General features: G+C 38.2%; 1 protein-coding gene across 1 annotated transcript in view; it reads right to left on the minus strand.

Annotated features, from left to right (window-relative positions):
- Positions 1–25,733, minus strand: part of atoh8 (atonal bHLH transcription factor 8) — a 43,793-nt gene that overhangs the window by 14,636 nt on the left and 3,424 nt on the right. The window contains exon 2 of the mRNA XM_053506251.1: positions 1,369–1,560. Coding sequence (XP_053362226.1) covers positions 1,369–1,560 — 192 coding nt within the window. The remainder of the gene's footprint in view (positions 1–1,368; positions 1,561–25,733) is intronic.

Raw genomic sequence — 25,733 nt, forward strand, 5'->3', positions numbered from 1 at the left:
AGTTGATCAGGTAGTGAATGAGTGAATGACACTGGTGTTTTAGCAAAGACCCGCTCCGAGTGAGAAGAAGCTGTCGGCCATTGTTTTTCGCCGCTGGAGCAAAATGGCGCCTAAGCAAGCGTTGTGTACAGTTGTTGGGTGTAATAGCGAACACAGCAGTCGTCATTTACTACCTAGGGTTAGTGACCCAGGGTACCTACCTAGGGTTAGGTATCTGAGCCACTGAGGACGCAGTGGCTGAATTTAGTTTTTAAAGCTAACGTCCCCGCCGATTTACCTAAATGCGTTTATGTTTGCGATAATCATTTTCCCCAGACTGCTTTTTAAACGCGGGTCAATATAAAGCAGGTTTTACTAGGAAGCAGCGCCTAAAAATTGATCTGTACTAACGCTTCGTGTTCCTGCTTCATCTTCACCAGGCTCGGTGAGTGTAATTCCTTTTACTATGACTTTTTGCACCTTTTCTAATAATCACGATGAATGCGGAGTGTAAGTTAACTTACACTCTCATACAACATGGTTATTATGTGTACATCCGTCTCTATATAATCCCTAATCGCCTGTTTATAATAAACAATGCATTAAGGTGATTGTCTAGTTGCAAACTGTGTGGGTAGTCGGAAAACTATATTATGCTTACCTTTGTTACGTTAGATGGTTTATAACGATGTCTGTCGAAGATTAAGAAGTCATGTAAACACATCAGTAAACACATCGCGTCCGTATCTCTCTCAGTAAGCTTCTCCGCTTTATGTTGTTGTTGCTCGCGGCAGCGCAACAGCCCGTTAATTCATGCCCATGCAGTGATGAGAAAGACTCGATGCATGTCCATTCTTTTAATTTCTGCGTTGTCAGGCGATATTTCCGCGTAGGTTCCATACTTAAATCAAACCAAAAACGACTGAAGAAAACAGGCTCAGGCTCCATATTCCAGCTTTTTCCAGTTTGGACTGCATTACCCACAAAGCATTGCCCGCACTGGACTACACTTCCGTGGCTATACCCCACGTGTGTTGTGAAGACACGCACCACAGGACTGGGGGGGCGGGCTCAGCAGAGGTAATGAGCATTTAAATTAGCATGTACTGAAACAGATTGCTGAGAACAGAGCTAGTTTTTACCAGATAAAAGTAGTGTTTATTTTACACAATCCTTTTGAATTTTTAATTAACGTATAATACAAACTTTTCATTAGGACCCTAAAGATCATATTAACATTTAATGAAAAATGGGATGTGTAGGACCTTTAAACAGTGGACATTGTAAAGTTACAGAAATCAACATATACTGTATATTAAGGTTTGGCTTCCTAATTGGCAAGCCAAAGGTGAGCCAAACCAAGTATAATATAGGTAAACCTCTAATTACCTTTCTCTTCTTGGACCGACCTTCAGCCTGCAGGGTTCTGGTGCACTGTTCAACACACTCTCTGAAGCTCATGTTGCTGTGGTCTGGTGTATAGTCCAGATTTACAAGTTGAGCCAGTGACAGTATATAGTTGCAAGCAATTCTTAATATGGCCAGTTTGGAGAGCTTCTGTCCATACGAGTAGCAGGGTACCTACAGAAGGATTGTTAAACACAAGATAAGGGGTAGGATGTAAAAGTTTTTATCCTTTTACAACATAGCAGGCTTATACAGAATCCTCCTACATTCCACTTTAACACACATGTAATACTGGCCAAGCAATTTTAAAAGATTTTCAAAATACAACCTGATTAAGCTTCATATATGAATACATTCTTACTCACATTGCACCCGCATCATTACATCACTGTCAAAACATAGATGAGCGTTCATAAAATAGTGGAAAATTTTTAAAAATGTTTGAATGGTCAACAAAAGAGAACTCACTAAACTGATGTAAGGACAGGTCATCAGTTGGTGTGAAACGTGAAAATTAGACTTATGGTTAAACACTGTAACTTCTAACATATGACATAAACTGAATTGTAATCTTTATATGGGTGATTCTCACAAAATCATTAAAACACCACTGCACTAATGATTTTAAATATGAAATGTGTAATTAAGTAATATAAAAAAAGCATCAGAATAAAGACAATACTGTTCTCTACCTTGCACAATGTGTAATTTGTTTTATGTCTGTTATGCAGTGTATTATATTGTAATTTAAATAAATTAGCATAATTTATAAAAAATAAAAAATGAATGGATGTTCTACTAAAATAATTCAGATTACAGAGAAAATAATTTGCTGAATATTCATTTATAATAATGAAAAAAAAGTAAGAAAAATTCTCATCCTCCGCAACATTTTTTAAGGACTGTTTAAACACAGTTTTATATAAAAAATTTAAACAAAGTTTGATTATGAGTTACCTCAAGATGGCTACCAAAAGGTAATATTTCTTTATATTGCTCCAGTTAAATTTTATATTTCTATTGCCAGAATGTTAACATTTGAGATTATCATTATCGAAACAGGAGGTTTTCCATGATATATATATATATATATATATATATTACACACATTTTAAAAAGCTGATGTTTTGCTTTATGACTTGTTTCATGTAGACAGGAAAAGTGTAGCTGAGAAAAAAAATCTTTAGCAAAGGCCAGATTGACAAAGTTCAGGGAAACGTTTTACAGGAACCCAGAACTGCTTGAGGAGTACAGAAGGAAGGAGAGAGAGAGGTTAGGGTTGGAGATTTTACAACAGGTGTAATTAGCAAACACCCCACAGTGTTAGATTCATCATCTTTCTGCACCTATCCCTATCTTCTGCATCCTCAATGTTAAACGATAAATGACAAAACCAAAAATTACTTAATAACACCTTTATTACCAACTGCCGTCAGGCTTCAACACACACTACACCTTCCACTTCTCACCTTCACCTTCCACTTGTTCTAACCCCCTGGAACATTCTTTATACGTTATAAGTTCTTTAAAGATGCTTATTTTTAGATGTAGTCGTTTTTCAGCAACTGATTTTGTAGACTTTAGTGCATCAACAAGTGAAAGATTGTCTGTGACACATTATTGATGGTGTATGGTCAGCCTCACCAGTGGTCAGTTCGGAAAACAGTGTAGCCAGAAATATGGCATTATCAATGCCATCAGACATTGCCGGCGTTTCTCCAGCAAGTGTACTCCGCACAATCCTCTTGACTCTTTTTGACTGCCAAGAAAGAGGGGAGAACTTTCCATCTTCACCCATCAGAACAATTAAATGGCCGCTCTGAGTTCCTCCATCTGAAAGATTTCCAAAGGAGGCATCACTAAATACAATAATTTTAAGAGTTTTGTCACTCCCTAAGTTTTGATAGTCCAGAATGACATTTTTAGACTTAAGTTTGCACACAACTCTGTTTGCTTCCTAAATTGTTTGCACAGTTGCATTTTTTATGCTTGACGCCAAGTTGCTTGCATCAAACATGACATCTGGTCTGCTCTGTCTTGCAACACAAAGAATTTGACCCACCTTGAATCTGAGTGTGTCTCTTTCACATTTTCAAAAATTCTCATGTTCCTCAGGTACTACCTGGAACATTGCCCGAAGGAGAGGTATTACAGTTGTAGTGAAGCTTTGTGTGCCACCCCAAATAAAATTATCTACCTGTACATGGCAAGCAAGTACAAGTTACTCTGTTGTACCAGTATAGTAAAGCATCAGCTAACACGTATACACATTTCTTGAGCTTCCACAGCTGGCCTCAGGAGGAGGCTTGACATAGATGTCACATAACAATTCCATATCCTGAAGAAATGCAGTTTTTTTGTCTATGGAATTAAGAGTCCAGTCCGTTCTGAAGCACATGTGGGCGAGTCCTTTTGCAGATCTGACATCTCCAGCTCCTCAAAACATCTAGCCACTAGTCGTGCTTTTGGTACTGGTCCAGTAGGTGTCTCTTTGAGGGTACAAACCCATCTAGTGGAAATATACTTCTGTTCCTGATTCTTCACTTTCTCAAATACCTTGTTTTCATTTCAGCTCTTCATCTCATTTTGTTTTGCCAAGTCAAATGTTGTGTCCTTTGTTACAAATATTTCCTTACAGACATCTGATGTACTTGCATTTGTTACAGTAGGTTCTACCTGTAGGTTTTCTATATTTGACATGTCCACTGACTCCATAGTGCCTGCAACATCAGTGGGCTCAATAAGCATCAAATTATACCAGCTTTTATATTTACCTGTAGCTTCACCTGCACGTCCCAAAACTTTATCTCTTTGTAAGACACCCTTTTCTCTGTCCTTGTATTTCACAATTTGTCCATGTTTTTAGCTGAAATCACGTTTTTGTCTTCTTGTAAAAGTCTCTGTAATGTCAAGTGGGTGGTGTTCCACTTCACTCATCACCCTAGAGATTACTTCTGTGTTCTCCAATTGCCTCACCTCCTGCTGCATCTCATTCAGTGCTTCTCCTGTCCCTTGTTTATCATAATCCAACTCCTGTCCTTGATCACAGTCTATGTCATTTTCTGCGCCTGCTTGTGCTATAATTTGACATTTGCCTTCTGTATTTACTTTCCTCAATCTGAGATGATTTACCCTAACGCATGTTTCTCCATGTCTGACAAACACCACCGCACCATCCTGACCAATAACAATTCCCGGTCCTTTCCACTCTGGACAGTCCATTCACATGTAGTACACTTTGTCACCCATTTCATACTTTTCATCTCTGTGACGTAGTTGCTTTCACAGTGCTCTTCGTATTGTTTGTGAACATTTAGCTTCTGTAAAAGCCTTTCTTGATGCATGTAACGCAGAAATGTGTCTTGCCACCCATTCACTTTTTGTAGTTCCCTCCAAGGCCGGAGGTTGATCTGTTAGTACAGAGGGTAGGTTAGGATTCTGCCCAAACACTAACTGATGAGAACTGTAACCATAGACATTTTGCATGGTATTTTTCGTCATAAGAACCCAGTCCATCGCAGTGTTCCAATCACAACCAGTACTTGTCTTCACTTTCATTATGATTTCACTAAGTGTTTGGTTGCGTCGCTCCAGGAGACCATTGCTCCATGGGCTGTATGCTGCTGTAGTCTTTATTTCTATGTCAAAGTTCTCTGCCATATCTCTCACCTCATCATTGTTGAATTCTCCACTATTGTCACTGAACCGTTTCTGAGGAGGACCATGTACACTTATCCAGTCATGAACAAAATGTTTCACTATTTCACAGGACCTTTTGCTGGTCAGGATACTTCCTGCACTAAACCTTGTGAACTGATCAATAATATGGAGATATCACACACCTTGTTCGAGTTCATGCAGGTCTACAGCCACAGTCTCATTGTATTAGGATGCTAGTGGTAGACCATCAACTGGTCTTGCTTTTTTTGTATCTTTGATATATTTCACATTCGCTCACAATTTTAGTAAGATGATGATGCATTCTGGGTCTTTGTTGCCTGGGCTACTAAGGAGCCTTTGTAGTCTCTCAGCAGAAGCATGGCCGAATTGTTTATGAAGCTTTATCAGGATTTTGTTTTTTTCTGGTGAGTTCATAGTTTCTGTAACTGTCAGTATCTCATCCTCATCCTCTACTTCCTTGGGAACATCTTCGGTAATTGCTAAGATCTGCTCATTACACTCAATATCTTTAATGCGGTCTCCTTTGCCCCCAATGTTCACACAGTAATGGACTGAACTTGTAAACTCAAGTTTAACTGGTTGGCTGAACATTATTGCTTTGTCATTTTTCATGTCAAGCACTGTTCCTGCTCTCTTCAGAGAGGCTTTGCTCAAAAGCAATGGAATGTCTGCTGGGACAACCTCAGTCTCTATGTTACACTTTGTCTGTCCAATTTTTGCAGATATTTTCAGCATTTTGATAGAATATATCACTTTTCCGTCTCCAAATCTAAATGGTTTATGGCTATGTGTTTCAGTTTTGTTTACTTTTTTAATTTCATTTTTATATAATTCAGTGATGTAATTATTTGGCCATTCTTGTCCACACAATTCAATTTATTTGTATAGCGCTTTTTTTTTTTATTTAGCGCTATACAAATAAATTAAATTGTGTGGACAAGGATGGCTACATAATTACATAGTTCGGGTGCATGCTGTGTCTATTATAGCTGCACCAAAACACTCTGTTATAAAGACTTCTGCGTCAGAAAGCGACTCTTGTGTACAGTGTAATATTGCATTCTTCTACATTTTCTGTTCCACTGTCAGTCCTTCACTCAGTGGAATATACTTTGACATATAGCACATTTAAATCTGCGCCCATACCTGCCCAGTGGGTTTGTGCCAGGCAGTGGTGCCCTTGGTTGTTTATTTTGGGGCCATGGTGTGCCTCTCTGTCACCTCTGCTCTGTCATATATGCACTTTCCTGATTAATTCCCACTGCTTTAACACACGCATTTCCTGTAAAAATTCTTTTTAACGCCGACTTCATTGACACAAAAGTCAAATCTGCACATGCCGTTAGCATTAACTGTCGGTATCTAGTAGTTTAAAAGCCAATGCTGCATCAGGAAGCTCCATTTTGTCCTTTTGCACCCGTGAGTAGCATTGTTCAAACTCGATGATGTAATCCGTCATAGATACACCACTATCTCTCTTAATTCGGTCAAAGTTCGAGTAAGCTTTAAATGTTCGGTCTTTTTCTTCCTTCAGAAACAAACCATCAAGTTTCGTTAGTAAAGTCGTCATCCCGCTGTCGTTATTCAAATCGTCTACCGGTATTTCCATCGCAGTTTCCCTTGCTCTTGCTGACAGCGCCAAAGCCACTGCAAGAGCCTGTTTACTTTTTTTAAGCTCGTTAACTCTAATCCAAACTCCAACTTCAACTTAATTTTTCCAGCTCTCGTAAGGTTTTTCTTTATCAAAAGTTGGTGGTATTCTGTAATTGCCAACCATCCTCTGCTAACAATGTTAAACGATAAATGACAAAACCAGGAATTACTCAATAACACCTTTATTACCAACCGCCGTCAGGCTTCAACACACTACACCTTCCACTTCTCCCGTAACCCCCTAGAACATTCTTTATACGCCCCCTCTTCACAATAAGAGCCCTCTTTTACCCTCCCTGGTAAATTATAGCATTTATTTTTTTTTATTCAAGCAGTCATATGGAACTTAACACTCAACATTTAAACCCACTCGCTTTATATCCTCATTTATTACATCCATATACTGTACCTCCTCTTTGGCCTTTCTCTTTGCCTTCTGCCTATCAGATCCACGTCCAACATTCCCCTACCAATATACTTACTCTCCCAAACATGTCCAAATCATCTTAATCTGGCTCCCTAACTTTGTCCCCCAAACGTTAAACATGAGCTATGACTCTGATGTACTCATTTCTAGTCCTGTTCAACTATGGCAGTCCCAAAAAGTACCTCAAAATCTTCAGGTCTGCTTCGCCCACCTCTGACTCCTGTTACTCACTGTGTCTAAACTATACAGCATAGCCAGTCTCACCACTGTCACACGTTGAACATTTGGCTTTTGTATTTTTTTAAAGAATAAATCATTCAGTAAAAAGCCTACTGTTTAAATGTTTGAATCATGAGCTATTGATCAGTGACTTATGTAAACGACTCAGTTTAGATGTAAGTAAATGCTGCGCTTTTTAAGGGAGCGACGTGCTAATGACGATTTGTTCTGCTGTGTGTGTGTGTGTGTGTGTGTGTGTGTGTGTGTGTGTGTGTGTGTGTGTGTGTGTGTGAGAGAGAGAGAGAGAGAGAGAGGTCAAGAGGTAATTTATTTAGTGAAACAGGCTCTGCGGAAAAAAAGTTAGGCACATCAGTCACTTGATAAAATACCCAGATAAAAATAAAATAATAAAATAAATTATTTTATTTATAAAATAATTTATTAAACCCCAGATAAAATAAATAATCTCGGAATAAACCGAGATGCGTGTTTCTTTGCCCCACCCCCGTGAACACAGCCAATACAAGAAAAAAGCGCGCCTGCGAGAGGTTGTGCTCGGACCACTCAGCTTCAGCAGATTCTAAAATTGACAGTGTTAACGGTTTTTAATCGCTGGAATAAAAGAAATAGAATGTTTCCTCATCATAACATGCCTTGTATTGTTTTTAATCACTCAAAATCACTTTTAATATACACAACCCTATTTTAGAGATGGGAAATACAAATGAAATATTTTTTTGTTTTTTATTTAGATTTTTTATAAAATATTAACTTTCAATATTTATAAAAATACCAAAGAAACTTATTGTGAGAGTGATTACAACCAATACAATTTATGTTATGATAAGAAAAATATTAAAAACAGTTGCACAAATTTAACAATAGAGATTTTATGTGTAATTAAAAAAGCATGTGTAGGGTTCTATCTATGTCATCTTATATTTTGTGTTCTTTAATTATTATTATTTTTTTTTTTGCAAATATTTTTTATTGGAAAAAAAGGACAACAATACAGTACTTGCATGTACAGAAATACAATTTACCTTTTTTCAGTTTTCTAAATAAATATATTTACCTACTTACTCGTCCTTATAGCTTATAGCGAGTATCAATAAGATCATTCTGTTTCATGAAATCTGAAAATATTTTAGACATAGATGATGGAGTCAGATTATGAGGATTAGATCGATCCAAGATTGGATCAAAAACACAATTCAGATCTCCACCGAGGATCAGCAAATGGGTATTTAAGAAGGGGATGTTACTCAATTCAGCATCGTCAAAATTTGGGGCGTATACATTTACCAACAAAACTTTTTTTTGCATTAAGGTACCAGCAACAATGATGTATCTACCGTTCTTATCAACAACAACATTGGTGGAAGAGAATTGAACCTTCTTATTAATGAGACTGGCAACTCCTTTAGCTTTCGAATTAAAGTTTGAGTGAAAGACCTGACCTACCCAAGGGCTATTTAACCTATAATGATGTTTAATAAAAATGTTATATCAAAATCTCTTGATCTCTTAACAGGGTTACCCATACCTCTGATATTCCAACTAATGAATCTAAGGGGCATGCCTGACCCAGCAATGCTGGGATCTATATTGCCATTAACCCTTCAAAAATAAAAAACCCGGCCTGTTAGTTAAGAGGGCTGCGTTCCGATCGGTAAGTAGTTTCTGAGAAGTAGACTGCACAGGGAGCAGGAAGCACACTTTAAAGTACACTGCGGCACGGACAGCAGCAATCGACTCTCCACTGCTCTACCTGTGATATCCCGGATGTGAAGACCTGAATTTTAGCGACTTGAATTTTATTAGATGAATTTTTGCAACCTAAATTTTATTACCTGAATTTTGTCGACCTAAATTTGTAAGATTAAAAAATAATGAAGATTGTATTTTTAACACTTGAAAATATTTTTGAACTGCAATTTAGTAACTTAAATATTTTTGCATTGAATTTTAAATGCTTGGATTACACTTTCACTTGAAATATATACAACCACAATAAATTGCAGTGGCAAAAATTTAAAAAATTGTAAATGCTCTAAGGATTTATTTTAATTCAGATCAAATTGCAATGCAGAAAAATTCAAACATTTTTATTGCAACACGTTTTTTTCAGTTCATGTAATTCAACCTGCTATTTTGCTTTGAGGAATTTTGCCACTATTATACTTTCATAAAAATATTGTTTCCTCAGACGGTGAACATTCCAACAAAACAAAAATATGTAAAAATACAAATAAACAAGTTCTGTGCAAATAGATGCAGTAAGCATAGAAAAGATTGTGCTGGACTAATCCAAAGTACAAGAGTATAATATACGATTTAGTCTTAATATAAAAGTGAAAATAAAAAGCAAACAAAAGTACAGTACCTAGCGCGACACACTAAAAAAATGCGCATGTAGCGTTAACCCTAATGAGAGCGTAAACACTTAGCAGCATTATAGCACCAAACTAAAGGGCTGTTAAGGCTCACCCAGAGATCACAGTTTTGACATAATCACTGGCTTCCTTCGCTAAAACAAACAAAGTTCCTTTCAACACCCTTATATGTGATGCAAAGTCGCGCTGAAACAGGCCGTACCGAACATCTTCAATGCCACGGAGCTGCTGCCTGACCGTATTGAATGCAGCCGGAGCTGCATTAACTCCTTGTATTTTTTTATGGAATTTAGATCAACTTCACATGAACTTATGAGACTGCTCATGTTTAGACTGGGAACTGCAATTTAAAAACAGAGAAAAACTACATGATGCACAGTCCTGTCTGAAATAATCACCATAATCTAGGGTATGCGACATGGAATGTAAATTTAACCTGTGATGATGGACATGACAAACATATCTACAGCTGCTTTCTCTATCCATGCCTTCTCTGTGCAACAAAACTCATAAGCATTGCATTAGTTTTCAAGGCAGCATGGTGGCTAAGTGGTTAGCACCGTCACCTTGCATCTGCACGGTACTTCACAACAAAGGATTCTGACACCACAACATAAAACAAATGTCTTCCAACAACTGCTTGTAAAAAGAGAAACATGTTAAACCTAATGGAACATTTGAGGATACAAATAAAGTTAAAATCAGAGGTATGCACCGTGTTTAACAGCTTGTGGACATCAGCTGGAAGCGTGGGCATCACCAGCCCCAGTCAAACCAACCCTAGCAAAGTCAGGACGACTGTTGTGATTTGTTAAATAAGAAAAAATATGGTAATATTTTTACAAAAATATTGCTGAGATTTGAAGCTGGTTTGTAGCATACTAAAATACCTACTACTTCGCTGTAACTGGTGTTAAATTACTTATTTATTTATTATTATTTATGTATTCTTTAAATACACTACTCACAACAAGTTTGGGATATTGTGAGAGACTTAGTGAATGTCATACAGTAGTGGGTTACAGTAATTTGACTCTTCAGTTCCTCATGCAGTTTCATTGCTTTTAATCAAACAGAAATGCATCACATTTATCTGAAGTACAGTGGCTAAGGAAGAATGCCATATTGCTGACCTTGAGGGTGCTAAAGCTGAGCATGAAGCCCGTATTTTTGACCTGGAGGCCTCCTGTCAGGAAATTCTTGCAGTTAACAAGGCCCTGCGTGCTAAATTGGACGATCTTGAGAGTCGATCTCGAGGGACGTTCTCGACGAGCGAATATCAAGATCGTGGGGTTATTTGAGAACATGGAGGCTGGCCGCCCAACCGAGTTTGTGGAACAACTTGGAAACTCCTGGGTACTGAGAACTTTCCCGAATGGATTAAAGTTGACCGTGCACATCGCACCAGGCCTTCACCATCAAAAGGAGGACATCCCCGAATTAAGATCACAAGGATACATCATTATCTGGTCAAAGAGACGATACTGCGACTTGCGCGGCAACATGCCCCTTTTATAGTTGACGGAGAACTTATCTCCATCTTCCCGGACTTTACGGCAGAGGTACTGGATAAAGAAGCTAAAGGGGGCCGGTATCTGATTTGGATTGCTCTTCCCCGCACATCTTTTTGTCACCTAGGACAAGAAAATCTTCGGCTCTGTGCCGGAGGCTTAAGAGTTTGTGAAGTCTATCGTAGAAACCCTGATCTATTGTAGAGATCTGCAGTTCAGGACTGTTTCTTAGTGTTGTGACCATTGCTAAAGGACTTAATCTTTTTGCTTACTGGCCTTTATACCATGCTGTGAGTATGTTCTCATATGGAGAAAAGAAAAAAGGACAGTTATAGATCGTTCACGGTCTGTTATTGGATTACGTTATATATGTAGTCATTAATGCCCTTGTTTACATGTGAATGTTGAGACCAGTATATTTGTCTAAATAGTTTTTAAAATAATTTTACAAACAGTTAATAGAGTTCTAAATCCATAGCTAAAGTTCATTAAGCAATTGCTTTTCTTATATTTTTAGGATGGAGGCTGCGAGAGAGCCCTCGTTTCTCTGTTTAAGGTTACTTTGATAGGTAGATTTTTCGTTCACTTCTTACGCTGCCCAGCAGTTCCACTGTTCGTATGGGTTTTTTTTTCCGGCTTCATTTGGGGAAGCTGTTGAAAAGGGAGGTATGGGCGGTGTCTTTTTTCTTCATTGTGTATGTAGTGTGTTGTCTGTGTACCTCCTTCACCGGCTAGTATCTCTCCAAATTCATTTACAGTAGCCACTAAATTTTACATAAATATTATACATTATGACTTGTAATAGGTCTTTATCTAAAGTTGGGAACGTCACCCCTGCCAGCTGGAATGTCTGTGGTTTCAGGTTAAGAGAGCCAAAGTTTTTTCTTATTTAAAGTCTATTGCTGCTGACATATTTTTACAGAGACGCATATTAGGCACTCTGAACAAAGGCGACCGAGATGCAGTTGGATCTTTCAGGTATTCCAGTCTTCTTTCTCATTTAAGGCCAGGGAGGTAGCTATTTTAATTCGTTAATCTGTTTCTTTTAAGCACAAACCGACTACCAGTGATCCCAACGGTTGTTACAGTATGTAATTGTATCAGGCTTACTTTTCTCAACTCATTTCGATGATCCCACTTTTTTTCGCAAGGTTTTTAATCTTTTGCCAACCACTGTAAACACACATCTGATAATACGCGGCGATTTCAATTTCATTAACAGCAAGCGACAGTGCTCATAAACGTGGCGAGGTCAAACTGTAAATATTGATATGTATTTATTCTTCATTTTCAGTAATGATACTTCTTTAACTGCGCTTTCTCCATTCAGTATTATTATTAGTAGTGCTCCGAATTTATTATTATTATTGTTATTATTATTATTATTATTATTGTAATGCACCCGCGCGTGTGCAAAAAGACGAAGTAATAATACAAACATGTATAATATGTTAGCCTAAAACAATATTGTTTTATTGTGTTTATGCACTTTAAACATACACTAAACAATAAACACTGCCTTGTGTAACGTGAAAGTAAGTTACGCGTGCAGCTTTTTGATCAAAAGGCTGATAAACTCGTGCGCAGATATGAGCAGATTTATCGATAAAACTACTGACATGAAATGAAACAAACACAAAAATATATGCTACTCGCTGAATACAACGCAACAGCACGCAGAATCCCCGGGCTTTGACCGTGATTCCTCCATTCATTAGTAAAAATGCTGGGTTTTTGTTAACACGTCGAGGGTTGTTTATGCTGGGTCAAAATTCTGTTATTTCGGGTACTGTAATAACACTGTTGGGTTGCTTTTGCTATGAATACTAAAAGTGCTGCATGATTAAACTCAATGCAAAAAAACGGAAAAAGAAACTTCTTCGTTTCTCTCATGTCCCTCCGTTGCGTGTATTCATTCACAGGCTGCAGCGCACGCACAGGGAAATAGGAGACAGTTGTTTAGGAGTGAATCGGAGAGAAGAGAGCTGTTCATTTACTTAAAAAAAAATAACAAAAAAAAATCTAAAAAATATATAAAAACATATGATCTGTTCTACAGCCCATCCGCTTTAACCTGTTTTTTTTATTTTTTATTTATAAGACAACCTTTCAGTTTTGTAAATATTCTAGTTATAGTGTGTTAAGTTTTACTTAAGGTAAAATGTTTTTTGAGAATTAGACCATCCAGCTAAGATAAATGTAATGTCGTTGATTAATAAAATCTGTATTAAGGATATTTTATTTTGTTTATTACATTTTTATTTTTCAGTTTCCCCCTGAGGGATTGCCACCTTATTGTGGTCAGAGGGTTTGTGTGCCTCAGTGACCTTAAGAGCTATACCAGCAGGAGCATAGTCTTCAAGTGGGACACCCAAGTTGGACAGGTCTGAGGGTAGAGGCCTGACAAAGTGCATTCCACTTCTCCAGGCTTCTGTTGCAGTTACCAACACAATTCAGCAAGGATAATACTGTTACTGTAAGCACAGTGAAAAAACAGTGCTCGAACATGATGTGTACACATGATGCCCCCTTCACATTTCTCACTGCCCCCCATATGTGCCTGTTTAGAACCGGCCTTGGCTGAGTGCTTATGACAGACACGGGAAGACATTTCCGTTTGGAGATAGCGTGGGATTATTAATTAAGAAACCAAAAGAAAACCGAAAACACAAAATAACCAGAGCTCCGCCGTCTACACGAGAACGGACGGGATTCTGGTAACTAAAACAAAAAAACTAAAGATGCTCCCGGAGCTTATGCCTTTACCAAGGATTTATAGGAAAAGAGAGAGTAGAGTTTGTGCTTTGTGCACTTTAACCCGAGAGCTCGCGCTAAACTGATGCGTGTCGCTCTCCCTCACTTTTTCGCCGGTGTCCTAGACAGACAGAGGCTTGGGCTTTGCCTGTGTCTTCTTCAGCGCGCTTTGTCTTTAGCCCTGACACCTTTTACTGGTGCGATCGAATGATCACACGAAGTGTCGCGGTATCACGACCCGGCCCGTTCTGAACAGTTTATGCGCGGCTCTGCCTCTCACGCGAGACGCGTCATTACATACATATCCACAAATACTTTAACATACACTTATCATGAATTGCATTTTATATGAATGTTACGTATGCGCACAAACACATACTTATATAATATATTCACATAAAAACACATACTGTATACACATAAACATAATATATTCAGTAAATTTGTGAATTAAACTCAAAGTAATTATAAAGTCTGATTTGATTGTATTGTTACCATTAAACATTTTATTTCCATTTATTCTATGTTTTGCTGGCGAAATACATTTTAGGCGGAGACGTCTGCTCTGTCTTGTTAAATAGTTTTAAACCCCTCAATTCTGCAAATTCCCCCATCCGCGAAACCGGTTTCCCTCTTCTCACCTTTGATGTAGGTGTGATTACAGTAACTGAGTGCGCTGTCGCGTTGTATATACTGTACATATATATATATATATATATATATATATATATATACTGTACATATATATATATATATACTGTACAGTATATACATATGTACAGTATATGTGCTTTAGTTTTCTAAATTGGATTCTTCTCCACTGGTAAGGTAGGTTTTTAACTTTTGTACTGTTTTTGAAAACACAATTAGTTCATACTGTATACTGTACCTAGTTTTTGCTGTTTGGTAGTGTTGATTGCAGTGTGATTGAAGTAGGTCTAAAGCAATTTGTTCTCAGGTAATTATTCACGAGTAGTTTCAGGCTTCCTTAAGGTGTGAATTGTGGGCAGGGCTTAGCTACATATATTGAAGGTGTCTCCGCTACAGACACAAGTGTCTGTATCGGTTTATAAGAATATCCTGCAACAAAGATAGTGCACAGAGAATTGACTCAAACTCTTGTTTACCAAGAAGTTACAAGTTTTTATAGACAGTTACCTTAGTCTAGCATGTGTCTTCAACCAATCTCTGTCAGTTCTCACAGACCAAGATGCTTTAACTCACACAGCAGAGGCAGATCTTCCAGAAACCTCATCTACCCTCCAGTATTGTCTCATTGCCCTGCACTGGTGGTAGGTGGGCTCTGGAACTGTCAATCTGCTGTAAAGAAAGCAGACTTTATCTTTGCCCTAGCTACTCATTACTCTTTTGACTTTCTGGCACTAACTGAGACCTGGATATCTCCTCAGAACTCAGCTACACCAGCTGCCCTATCCTCTGCCTATGTATTCTCTCACACTCCACGAGAAACTGGCAGAGGTGGTGGTACGGGTCTCCTGTTGTCCAAGAGATGGTCCTTCTCGCCTATCACCCTGTCTCATCTCAGTTTTTCATCATTTGAATTTCATGCAGTTAAGGTAACCTCTCCAATTAACCTCCACATCTTAGTTATTTACCATCCTCCAGGCTCTCTAGGAAACTTTCTAGATGAAATAGACATACTTCTTAGTCTTTTTCCTTCTGCTAACACTCCTCTCACTGTTCTAGGAGATTTTAACCTTCCATCTGATAAACTCCAATCCTCTTTCCTTCTCCCTCTACTTAACTCCTTCTCTTTAACTCTAAACAGCTGCCCTCCTACACACAAGGCAGGGAATTCTCTCGACCTTGTTTTCTGCCGCCCTTCCCCAGTCACAGATATCACTACTATTCCTCTTCATAAATCTGATCATTACCTGGTATCCTTCACCATAACCCTTTCCATTCTATGTAAACCTAACCACCAAAATGTCTCTCTTACCCGCAAAAACCTTCACTCTGTCTCCTCTTCCTCTGTGTCTTCATACACCCTATCATTCCTCCCAGACCCAGACTCCTTCTCCTCTTTACCACTAGAGATTGCGACTGAAACTTTCCTCTCCTCTCTCTCCTCATCCATAGATCCCCTTTGCCCGCTGTCATCTAAACCAAGGAAGACGTCTTGTCCTGCTCCTTGGCTATCTGATGTACTGTGCAACAACAGGAGAGAATTAAGAACTGCGGAGAGAAGATGGAAGAAATCGCAACTTGATGCAGATCTCATCTCTTACCAGACTCTTCTTTCCAAATTCTCATGTGATGTGACTTCTGCCAAAACTACCTTCTTCAGACAAAAGTTGGAAGCCTCTGCACATGATCCTGGCAAACTCCACAACATCTTCTCCTCACTACTCAACCCACCGACTCCTCCTGCCCCTTCCTTTCTAACTGCTGACGATTTCCCAACCTCAAGAAACCCTGCCTGGACCCATCAGAAGTTAACAACTATCGCCCGGTATCACTGCTCTCTTTTATTCCCAAAATTCTTGAAAGAGCTGTTTATAATCAAATGTCTCTTTATCCCTCACAGAACAACCTTAATGATCCAAACCAATCTGGATTCAAAGTGGCACATTCCACAGAGACTGCCCTTCTGTCAGTTACTGAGAAGCTCCATGCTGCTAGATCTGCTAAACTGTCATCTGTCCTCATCCTCCTGGACTTCCTCCTGGACTCCAGCTGCATTTGACACGGTGAACCACAAGATTCTATTATCTATTCTTACAAGCCTTGGAATTTGTGGAACAGCGTGGCAATGGTTTGCTTCTTACCTAAAAGATAGGTCATATGAGGTAACATGGAGAGGATCTACATCTGCCCCACGTAGACTCTCTACTGGTGTCCCGCAGGGTTCAGTACTTGGTCCTCTTCTGTTCTCCCTCTATACCCGGTCTTTTGGTAAGGTCATATTATTGCATGGATTCTCATACCACTGTTATGCAGACGACACCCAACTTGTTCTCTCCTTTCCTCCCTCTGACACTCAGGTTTCCACCCGAATCTCACACATCGCTAACCTTACTTGCTCTTGTCGATTACTTCTTTACAATATCAGAAGAATTCGCCCATTTCTTTCTTTACAGGCTACTCAGGTGCTTGTTCAGTCCCTTGTTATTTCAAGACTGGACTACTGCAACTCACTCCTGGCAGGCCTGCCTCTGTCCACGATTCGTCCTCTGCAACTGATCCAGAATGCAGCAGCACGTCTCGTTTTTAACCTTCCCAAGTTTTCCCACACCACCCCACTCCTCCGCTCCCTGCAATGGCTTCCTGTAGCTACCCGCATCAAATTCAAAACACTGATGCTTGCCTACAAAGCTAAAAATGGCCCAGCACCCACTTACCTCTCTGCGCTAATTACACCACGCACTGCACCACGTTCCCTCCGATCCTCCAGCACTGCTTGCCTCATCCCACCATCTCTCAGGGATCGAGGGCGGCATTCATCCAGGCTCTTTTCTGTTCTAGCACCTAGGTGGTGGAATGAACTTCCTCTAGATGTCCGTACATCAGAGACTTTGACTATCTTTAAACGACGACTCAAGACGCATCTGTTTCTCCAGTACTTGGACTAACTAAAAAACTCTTCCCAGTTGTGTTGAACTAATGACACTTAGTTATTAACCTAGTTAACCCAGTGTAAGTATGTATCCAATGTTGTAAATATTAAAGCACTTTTTGTAAGTCGCTCTGGATAAGAGCGTCTGCCAAATGGCTAAGTGTATATATATATTGGTTTGAATTAAATCTCCTGATAGTAGGCTATCTGATAGTGTTATATATATATATATATATATATATATATATATAGAGAGAGAGAGAGAGAGAGAGTTCATTTATGTCTTCTGATGAGATATGTTCAGAAGATATGTTGGCATATTCACGAATCAGGACATTCGCATAGTTAACACTATCAGATAGCCTACTATCAGGAAATTTAATTCAAACCGAGGCATTGCCATGTCTTTCATTGTTTTGTCCCTGTTAAGAAGTTACAAAAACTACGTAAGAAACTTTTAAAGCATGAATTTGAGCATCTCATTTCATCATTATGAAAATAACATGAAGCACATATACACACGTTCATTATGAAATATCTGTTGTAAAACAAAATAAAATTCATGTTTGCTTCAGCATTGGAAACAACATTGTTTAACTTTATACACAATTCATCGTTGTACTTGGTCCGGCTTTTAGATAAAGTCCTTCCATGCGCCGTCTGGCAAATATTCAGTGAAGCACAAAACATTTATTTCAATTCCCAAACGTTGCCTGTGGCAAGTCGCGGCACGCGAGACACTAAATTGCAGCATCTCGTGGGAAAACACACGCAGTCTTAATGGCGACATCTGTATATCCTTGACTAATTCTGCCATTCTTCTTAATGATCTGATGGCTTCCCTTGACCTTGTTTATATCTGGAGATTAAAATATTCAACAGGCAAGCATAAATTTTTTTTTTTGCAGGTTCACAAATCATACTCTAGGAGAGATTTTTTTTAATTGACTCCAAAATAATTTCATGTGTTAAATCAATTAAACAACATAATAGAATCATTTCTGATCATTCAGCAGTGACACTTTCCCTAGATCTGTCAGAAATTAGGCCCCGTTATAATTGGCGGTTTAATCCTACCATGCTTTTGGACTCTGGGTTCTGTGAGCATAATTGGCAGAGTTGCTTGCTGAGTTTCTTAAATTTAATAATACGGACGAGGTTTCAGATTCGATATTTTGAGAAACTCTAAAATCTGTCCTGAGAGGACATATTATTTCTCATGAATCCAGTCTTAAAAAACAAAGAGAGAAATGAAGCCTGCAGTTAGAAGATGCATACAGAGATTCCCCAGATTCGGACTTGCTTAATGAAATTGCAGTACTCAAATTGGAATATAACTCAATTCTTTCAAACCAAGTAAATTACATATTAAAAGTTAAAAACAATTTGAACTTGGCGATAAACCAGATAAATTGCTTTCTCGCCAGCTAAGAGGGCTTCAAGCCAGTAGAGCAATTCAGAAAATCAAAAACAACGAGGGTGTTTTTTTTAAACAAATCCCACTGAAATCAACAATACATTTAAAGAATTTTACAAAGAATTATACAAGCCGAAGGGCTGCTCTGACCCCTCAGCATTAAGTAATTTTCTTCATTCAATACATCTTCCAAAGTTAGGGTGCAGAGCTTACACTTAGCTTAACTTTGAATGCTTACATAACAATCGCAGAAATACTAGATGCTAATAAATCTTTCCCGGGTGAGAAGGCACCCGGCCCAAATGGGTTCGGTATTGAATTTTATAAAAAATTTGCACAGACACTCTCCCCTTTACTGTTGAGAATGTTTAACCACTTATCTGGTAAACATCAGCTCCCCAGTCCTTGTATAAGGCAAATATCTCCTTAATTTAAAAAAAAGGTAAAGAAGAAACAAATCCATCATCATATCGACAGATATCTCTTTTAAACTCTGATCTTAAAATCTCCACTAAGATTCTTGCCAACAGACTAAATAATTGTATTGGGAAAATTGTTCATCATGACCAGTCTGGTTTAATTCCTGACCGTTTCTCCTATTTTAATGTTAGGCGACTAATGAATATCTTGTATATTAGGTTTGAGCCTCAAGCTGGAATTGCAGTTCTTGCCTTGGATGCAGAAAAGGCATTTGACCAAATTGAGTGGGACTATATTTTAGCTGTGATTAAAGAATTTGACATGAGTGATACATTTGCCTCTTGGGTGAAAATGTTATATGCTCATCCTAGAGCTTTGGTTTTAACCAATTTTAATAGATCATCTCAATTTTTACAACATAGAGGCTCTTGCTTTTTGCAATTGCAGTTGAACCCCTTGCCCTTGCAATTATAAAGAACCCTTTAATATTGCCCTCAAATTTAGGCCAAATTAATCATCATATTTCTCTCTATGCAGATGACATTATTTTGTATCTCCGCAACCCAGAACAGTCTGTACCACCCCTACTAAATTTACTGGAAACATTTGGTAAATTCTCAGGATATTCAGTAAACTGGCAAAAAAGTGAATTTCTGGCAGTGACTAACAATATAGACTCACAATTTATGAGTACTCTTCCTTTTAAAATAGCCACAAACAGTTTGAAATATCTGGGTCTTAATATATCTAGAAACCCTAAGGATATATAAAAATTAAATTTTTTACCTATGCTAGAAAATCTGAAAACCAATATAAAACAGTGGAGGACCCTGCCACTATCAATGATGGGGTGGGTGAATGCCATTAAGATGGTGATAATACTCAGATTTCTGTATCTTTTTCAGAAGCTACCAATTTATTTGCCCAAAAAGTTCTTCAAAACTTTGGATTCTATTGTACTGTCATTTATATGCGGCTTTAAAACACATAAAATATCTATTTTTGCATAATTGCATGTGTGTAAGCCTAGGTCATTGGGGGTGTTAGGTTTGCTAAATTTTCAACACTACCGGGCTGCCAATTCTAGAGCCTTAACTTTTGGCAGGACCCATGCCCCGATAGTCTTATAGCTGATCTCCCCTCATGGCTTGTGATTGAGCGTGGTGCTTTAAACTCATCTCTCTCCTCATTGCTATTTGCTGCCCCAGAGAAATTCAAAGTTGCAGTTAGATCCCACTTTATGATTAATAACTCTCTCAGGATATGGCATCAGATTAGTAAGACATTCAAACTGCCAAATATCTCCTTTTTGGCTCCTTTTTGTTGAAACATCGCCTTTAAACCCTCATTATTAGACTTGGGGTTCACAGATTGGGCAAGAAAAGGAATACTCACTTTGAGAGATTTATATATAGACAACAATTTTCCTACTTTTTCTCAACTAAAAGAGAAATTCGACCTTCCTGCTGTAGGATTACAAATTTATAAAATGTTAAATCTAGCTTCCAACGTAATAGTATATAAACTGAACAAGTTATGTACATTGGGTTTTACATTTTAAGGTAAAGTTGGTGACATTCTAAGAAGATCAAGTCTTGTACCCCAGGTGTCAGAGACATTAACCTTTTGTCTTTATGTACTTCCTGACCACTGGGTAGGGTCCCAAAGTCAATGTGAATGCTAATCTCAAGGCCAGGCTATGCCTTTGTCTCTATGAGAATGTAAAGGTTTGGGTGATACTGTCAGGCTGATTAGATTAGTACCTATGCATTTGAAAGCCACTGTTATGCTGATGAGATCAGGGCTGGGGAACTTCTGTTACCAGGCTGACTCCTGTACTAGACTATGCTTTGTTTAGATTGTCTCCACCTCTTTGTATCCCTCCCTCTTGTAAAGTATAAACTCTCCAGAGCTAAGTTTTTTTGGTCAGACTTGGATGACTACAGCGACGCTCGGCGAGTTCTCAATAAAGAGTAACTTCTGCTTGAATGACATCCCAACGTCTCCTGGTCTCTGAAAAAGTTCCCAACACTGCTTCGCATTACTTTAGATACCTACAAATTATAAATTATGTTTGTTCCACTATGCCGAACTTCGAAACTCTGCCAGCTGATAATGAATTACACAAACTACTTACTTGCGTTCCCAATAACCCAAAGTTAGTCACAAAATGTGTAGATTTTTTACAAGTCAGTTAGACGTCTCTACTAATCATCTGAAAAACAATTGGAAAAAGGAACTAGATATTCATGTTTGTGAGGATGACTGGGAAAAGTGTCTTAAAAATATATACACCTGCTCTATTAATGCTAGGCACCAACTTATTTAGTACAAGGTGTTACATAGATCGCACTACTTTAGGGTTAAACTTCACACTTTTTATCCCACTATTTACTCTCTCTGCAATAAGAGTGAATCTGCTGAGGGTTTGCTTGGTCATCTTTTTTGGGCATGCCGTAAAATGAATTCTGGTCAGAAGTTTTTTAATTTCTTTTAAAAGTTTATGATTGTGAACTTCCCTTAGACCCTGGAATTGCTCTTTTTGGCTGGTCAGTCTCCTTGCAGCATCATAACAACGCTTTCCGAGTGCCTATACAGTATGGTTTGATGATCGCAAAAAAATCTATTCTTTGCATGTGGAAGAATATGTCAAGGCCACTATTCAAGATTTGGTTGTCTGAACTTTCATCCACCCTTCATGTAGAGAGGCTTAGATACAGTATGTCTGGAAATATAGATCTATTTGAAGTTTCTTGGAGGCCTCTTTTCAAACACCTGTTTAAAATTTCCGATTATTGCGAAACTACTTGAAACCTTGTAATCGTAGTGTCGGTGTTAATAGACCATTTCTTTTTGTTTGTTTTCGATCTTAATGTCTTGTTAATACTACCGATAGTGCTGATACTTGCAAATTTATTTGTTTGTTGCTTTTTGTTTTTTACATTTTCACTTCCCCTGTCACTCTTGCTTTAAGTACCTAGGTGATTATATATTAATATTTGTATTGTAAAATTCTTTACACTAGTGTAGGTGTGTTTTGTGATTGTGTTATTTTTGTATGTCTGAAAATAAAAAAAAATTACCTCAATAAATATAATAAAAAATTTAAAAACACAAATATGTGGCATTTTAATTCAAATCCAATTTAACTTGCACATTTTGTAATATTTAATTGTCATTCATATTACCATTTTTATTATACATAATAATTTTATTATATATGTTTAGTTAAATTCTTAACATTGCAGACATTCACACTATTTTTGCGGGCAGGGATTGGCTTGTACAGGCTACTTTACACTGATTAAAAGTCTGCAATCCGCGGTAACCAGCAGATCAAAGGAGCAGTTATCGGCTATGACACGTAGCCTTCTGAGTTTGGAGGCCAGGGTTGGTTGGTTGGAAGCACGTTTGAAGGAGAAGATACCGTCACAAATACACACACAAACTCTCCGTGCACACACACCCACACACACAATTTCTCTGTGCAGATACACCGTGCAGTAAACAACTGAACAACAGGTCTTAACTTTGTAATAGACCTGGTCATTAATAAAAATGAATATTTAGGGCTAAAAAAAGATGCTTTAAAATTTATCAAAAATTCATTCATCGGCGTGTATAAACTCGCAGATCAAAAGAATGATAAACGCGTGTGATTTATTGATAAAAATGCAGATACAGTATAACCCCCACCCCCAGAAATACAACAAACACAAATATATAGAGTACTCGCTAGATAAACGCTGGCTTTTCCAACACGCCAGCGCGCTCCGATGTGAGCCAATTTGTTTAAGTCATAATAAGAGTATATATATATATATATATACACTGAACAAAAATATAAACACAATACTTTTGTTTTTGATCCCATTTTTTATGAGATGAACTCAAAGATCTGAAACATTTTCTACATACACAAAATAACCATATCTTTCAAATATTGTTCACAAATCTGTCAAAATCTGTGATAGTGAGCACTTCTCCTTTGTCGAGATAATCCATCCCACCCCACAGGTGTGCCATATCAAGATGCTGATTAGACAGCATGATTATTGCACAGGTGTGCCTTAGACTGGCCACCTGTAAAAGGCCACTTTGAAAGGTTCAGTTGAATCACACAGCACAATGCCACAGATGTCGCAAGTTTTAAGGGAGCGTGCAATTGGCATGCTGACAGCAGGAATGTCCACCAGAGCTGTTGCTCGTCAATTGAATGTTCATTTCTCTACCATAAGCCGTCTCCAAAGGTGTTTCAGAGGATTTGGCAGTACATCCAACCGGCCTCACAACCGCAGACCACGTGTAACCACACCAGCCCAGGACCTTCACATCCAGCAGGTTCACCTCCATAATCGTCTGAGACCAGCCACTCGGATAGCTGCTAAAACAATCGGATTGCATAACCAAAGAATTTCTGCACAAACTGTCAGAAACAGTCTCAGGGAAGCTCATCTGCATGCTCGTCGTCCTCATTGGGGTCTCGACTTGACTCCAGTTCTTCATCGTAACGGATTTTGACAGATTTGTGAACAATATTTGAGAGATATGGTTATTTTGTTTATGTAGAAAATGTTTCAGATCTTTGAGTTCCTCTCATTAAAAATGGGATCAAAAACAAAAGTGTTGCGTTTATATTTTTGTTCAGTATAGATAGACAGATAGATAGATAGATAGATAGATAATATAGAGAAAGCCTAATACAACTTCCATATAGTAAATAAAAAGAAAAGTATCAAATCCAACAATTGAGTCTGATTTAATTGCTATCATTAATCATTTTAATTTTTTAAAAATCTATTTTAGGCAGAGACGTCCTCTGGTTTCTTAATTCATCTAAATCCCCCTGTATTTGCAACAGCGCACACAGTTTGATAATTTCACACCTATCGTGAATTAAAGGTGAGAAGAGATTCCGCAGAATCTTCTGACAATTCTTGCTCTCCCACAAAACCCCTAGTTACTGTAATCCCTCTAACCTTTTATTCACAATAGGTGTAAAGTTATCAAACCGGTTTCGCTGATGGGGGAATTTACAGAATTGAGGGATTTAAAATTAATTAACAAGACCGAGCAGACCTACATGAAAGGTGAGAGGTGGAATTACAGTAACTGAGCACACTGTCACGTTGTATATACTGTACAACACGACTTTATCAGCCTTTTAATTAAAACGCTGCCTTTTGTGAAGTGAAAGTTTGAGCCGCGGGTTTCTGCACGCCGACAAACAGCTTTATTTCAGTCATAAATTTACAATCACATTCCAGCTATTATTTCCAGCCGGGGTCAAATAATGGATTTCATCAACTATTTAATGCTAGACACAAACAGCAAAAACATGATGATTATTATCAAAAGCCCGAGGCACTTCATGTTCATAAAAGAATATTTACTTATACACAGATTCATCATGAAAGATCTGTTGTAAAAAAAAATAATAATAATAATAAATATCCTGTGCAGTCTACTTCGCAGGGAATTACTTACTGATGGAAGCACAGCTACATAGTATCAGGAACCACAGGCAGAATACAAACTATTATCTTTGTAATGATATATGCTTGAAATGAGCCAATACCAGCATCTGGCCATAAAATGAACCACTGCACCCCAATTTCACAATTTCTTCCTGAATTGCCTACTTTATATTTACAACAGAAAATTGCATCCTGCTGGAAATTATGAGGTCAAATCATGATTGGTTTGTTAAAATGTAAATGACCAGTTAATAATTCTTTAAATTTGTTTCTTGCCGTTTGTGAAAATCTCTGTGGAAAATTCTGAAATGGTCATTGGTAGCTCAGTGGCAGGTTTCTCACCTGCCATGTGGAGGGCCTGGAATCAATTCTCACCAAAACCACAGCCACTGGATGCAAAGCCCAGATAAAAAGAAAGGGTTGTGCAAAGTTTTGTGCAGATTGGTCCACTGTGGTGACCCCTTGATGGGAGCAGCCGAAAGACAAAAAGTAAAAAAATCCTGATTCTGAATGGAACAGAAATTTGATTGCCTTCATTGAAAGAGAGGAATACTGACTGTCAGCCAGTATCCAGAATGAACCAAGGTCAATTGTGAAAGCTGAAGTTTCGGACTTCTGCCTGCTGATAGTTCAATCAGTCCTTCTGTAGGAGGACACACAGATAAAAGTTCTAAAATCCAAAGGTTTTCATGTTGTGGGTTCTCTGGGAAATCATCTGCAAATGTTTGTAACAACAGACAGAAGTTTAAAACATTTTATTTTGTGTTTGTAAGTGCGTGTACAGTCTCTTATAACACACGTGTGCGCACGTGTAA

Source organism: Clarias gariepinus, chromosome 10 (assembly GCF_024256425.1).
Source record: "Clarias gariepinus isolate MV-2021 ecotype Netherlands chromosome 10, CGAR_prim_01v2, whole genome shotgun sequence".
Classification (NCBI taxonomy): Eukaryota; Metazoa; Chordata; class Actinopteri; order Siluriformes; family Clariidae; genus Clarias; species Clarias gariepinus.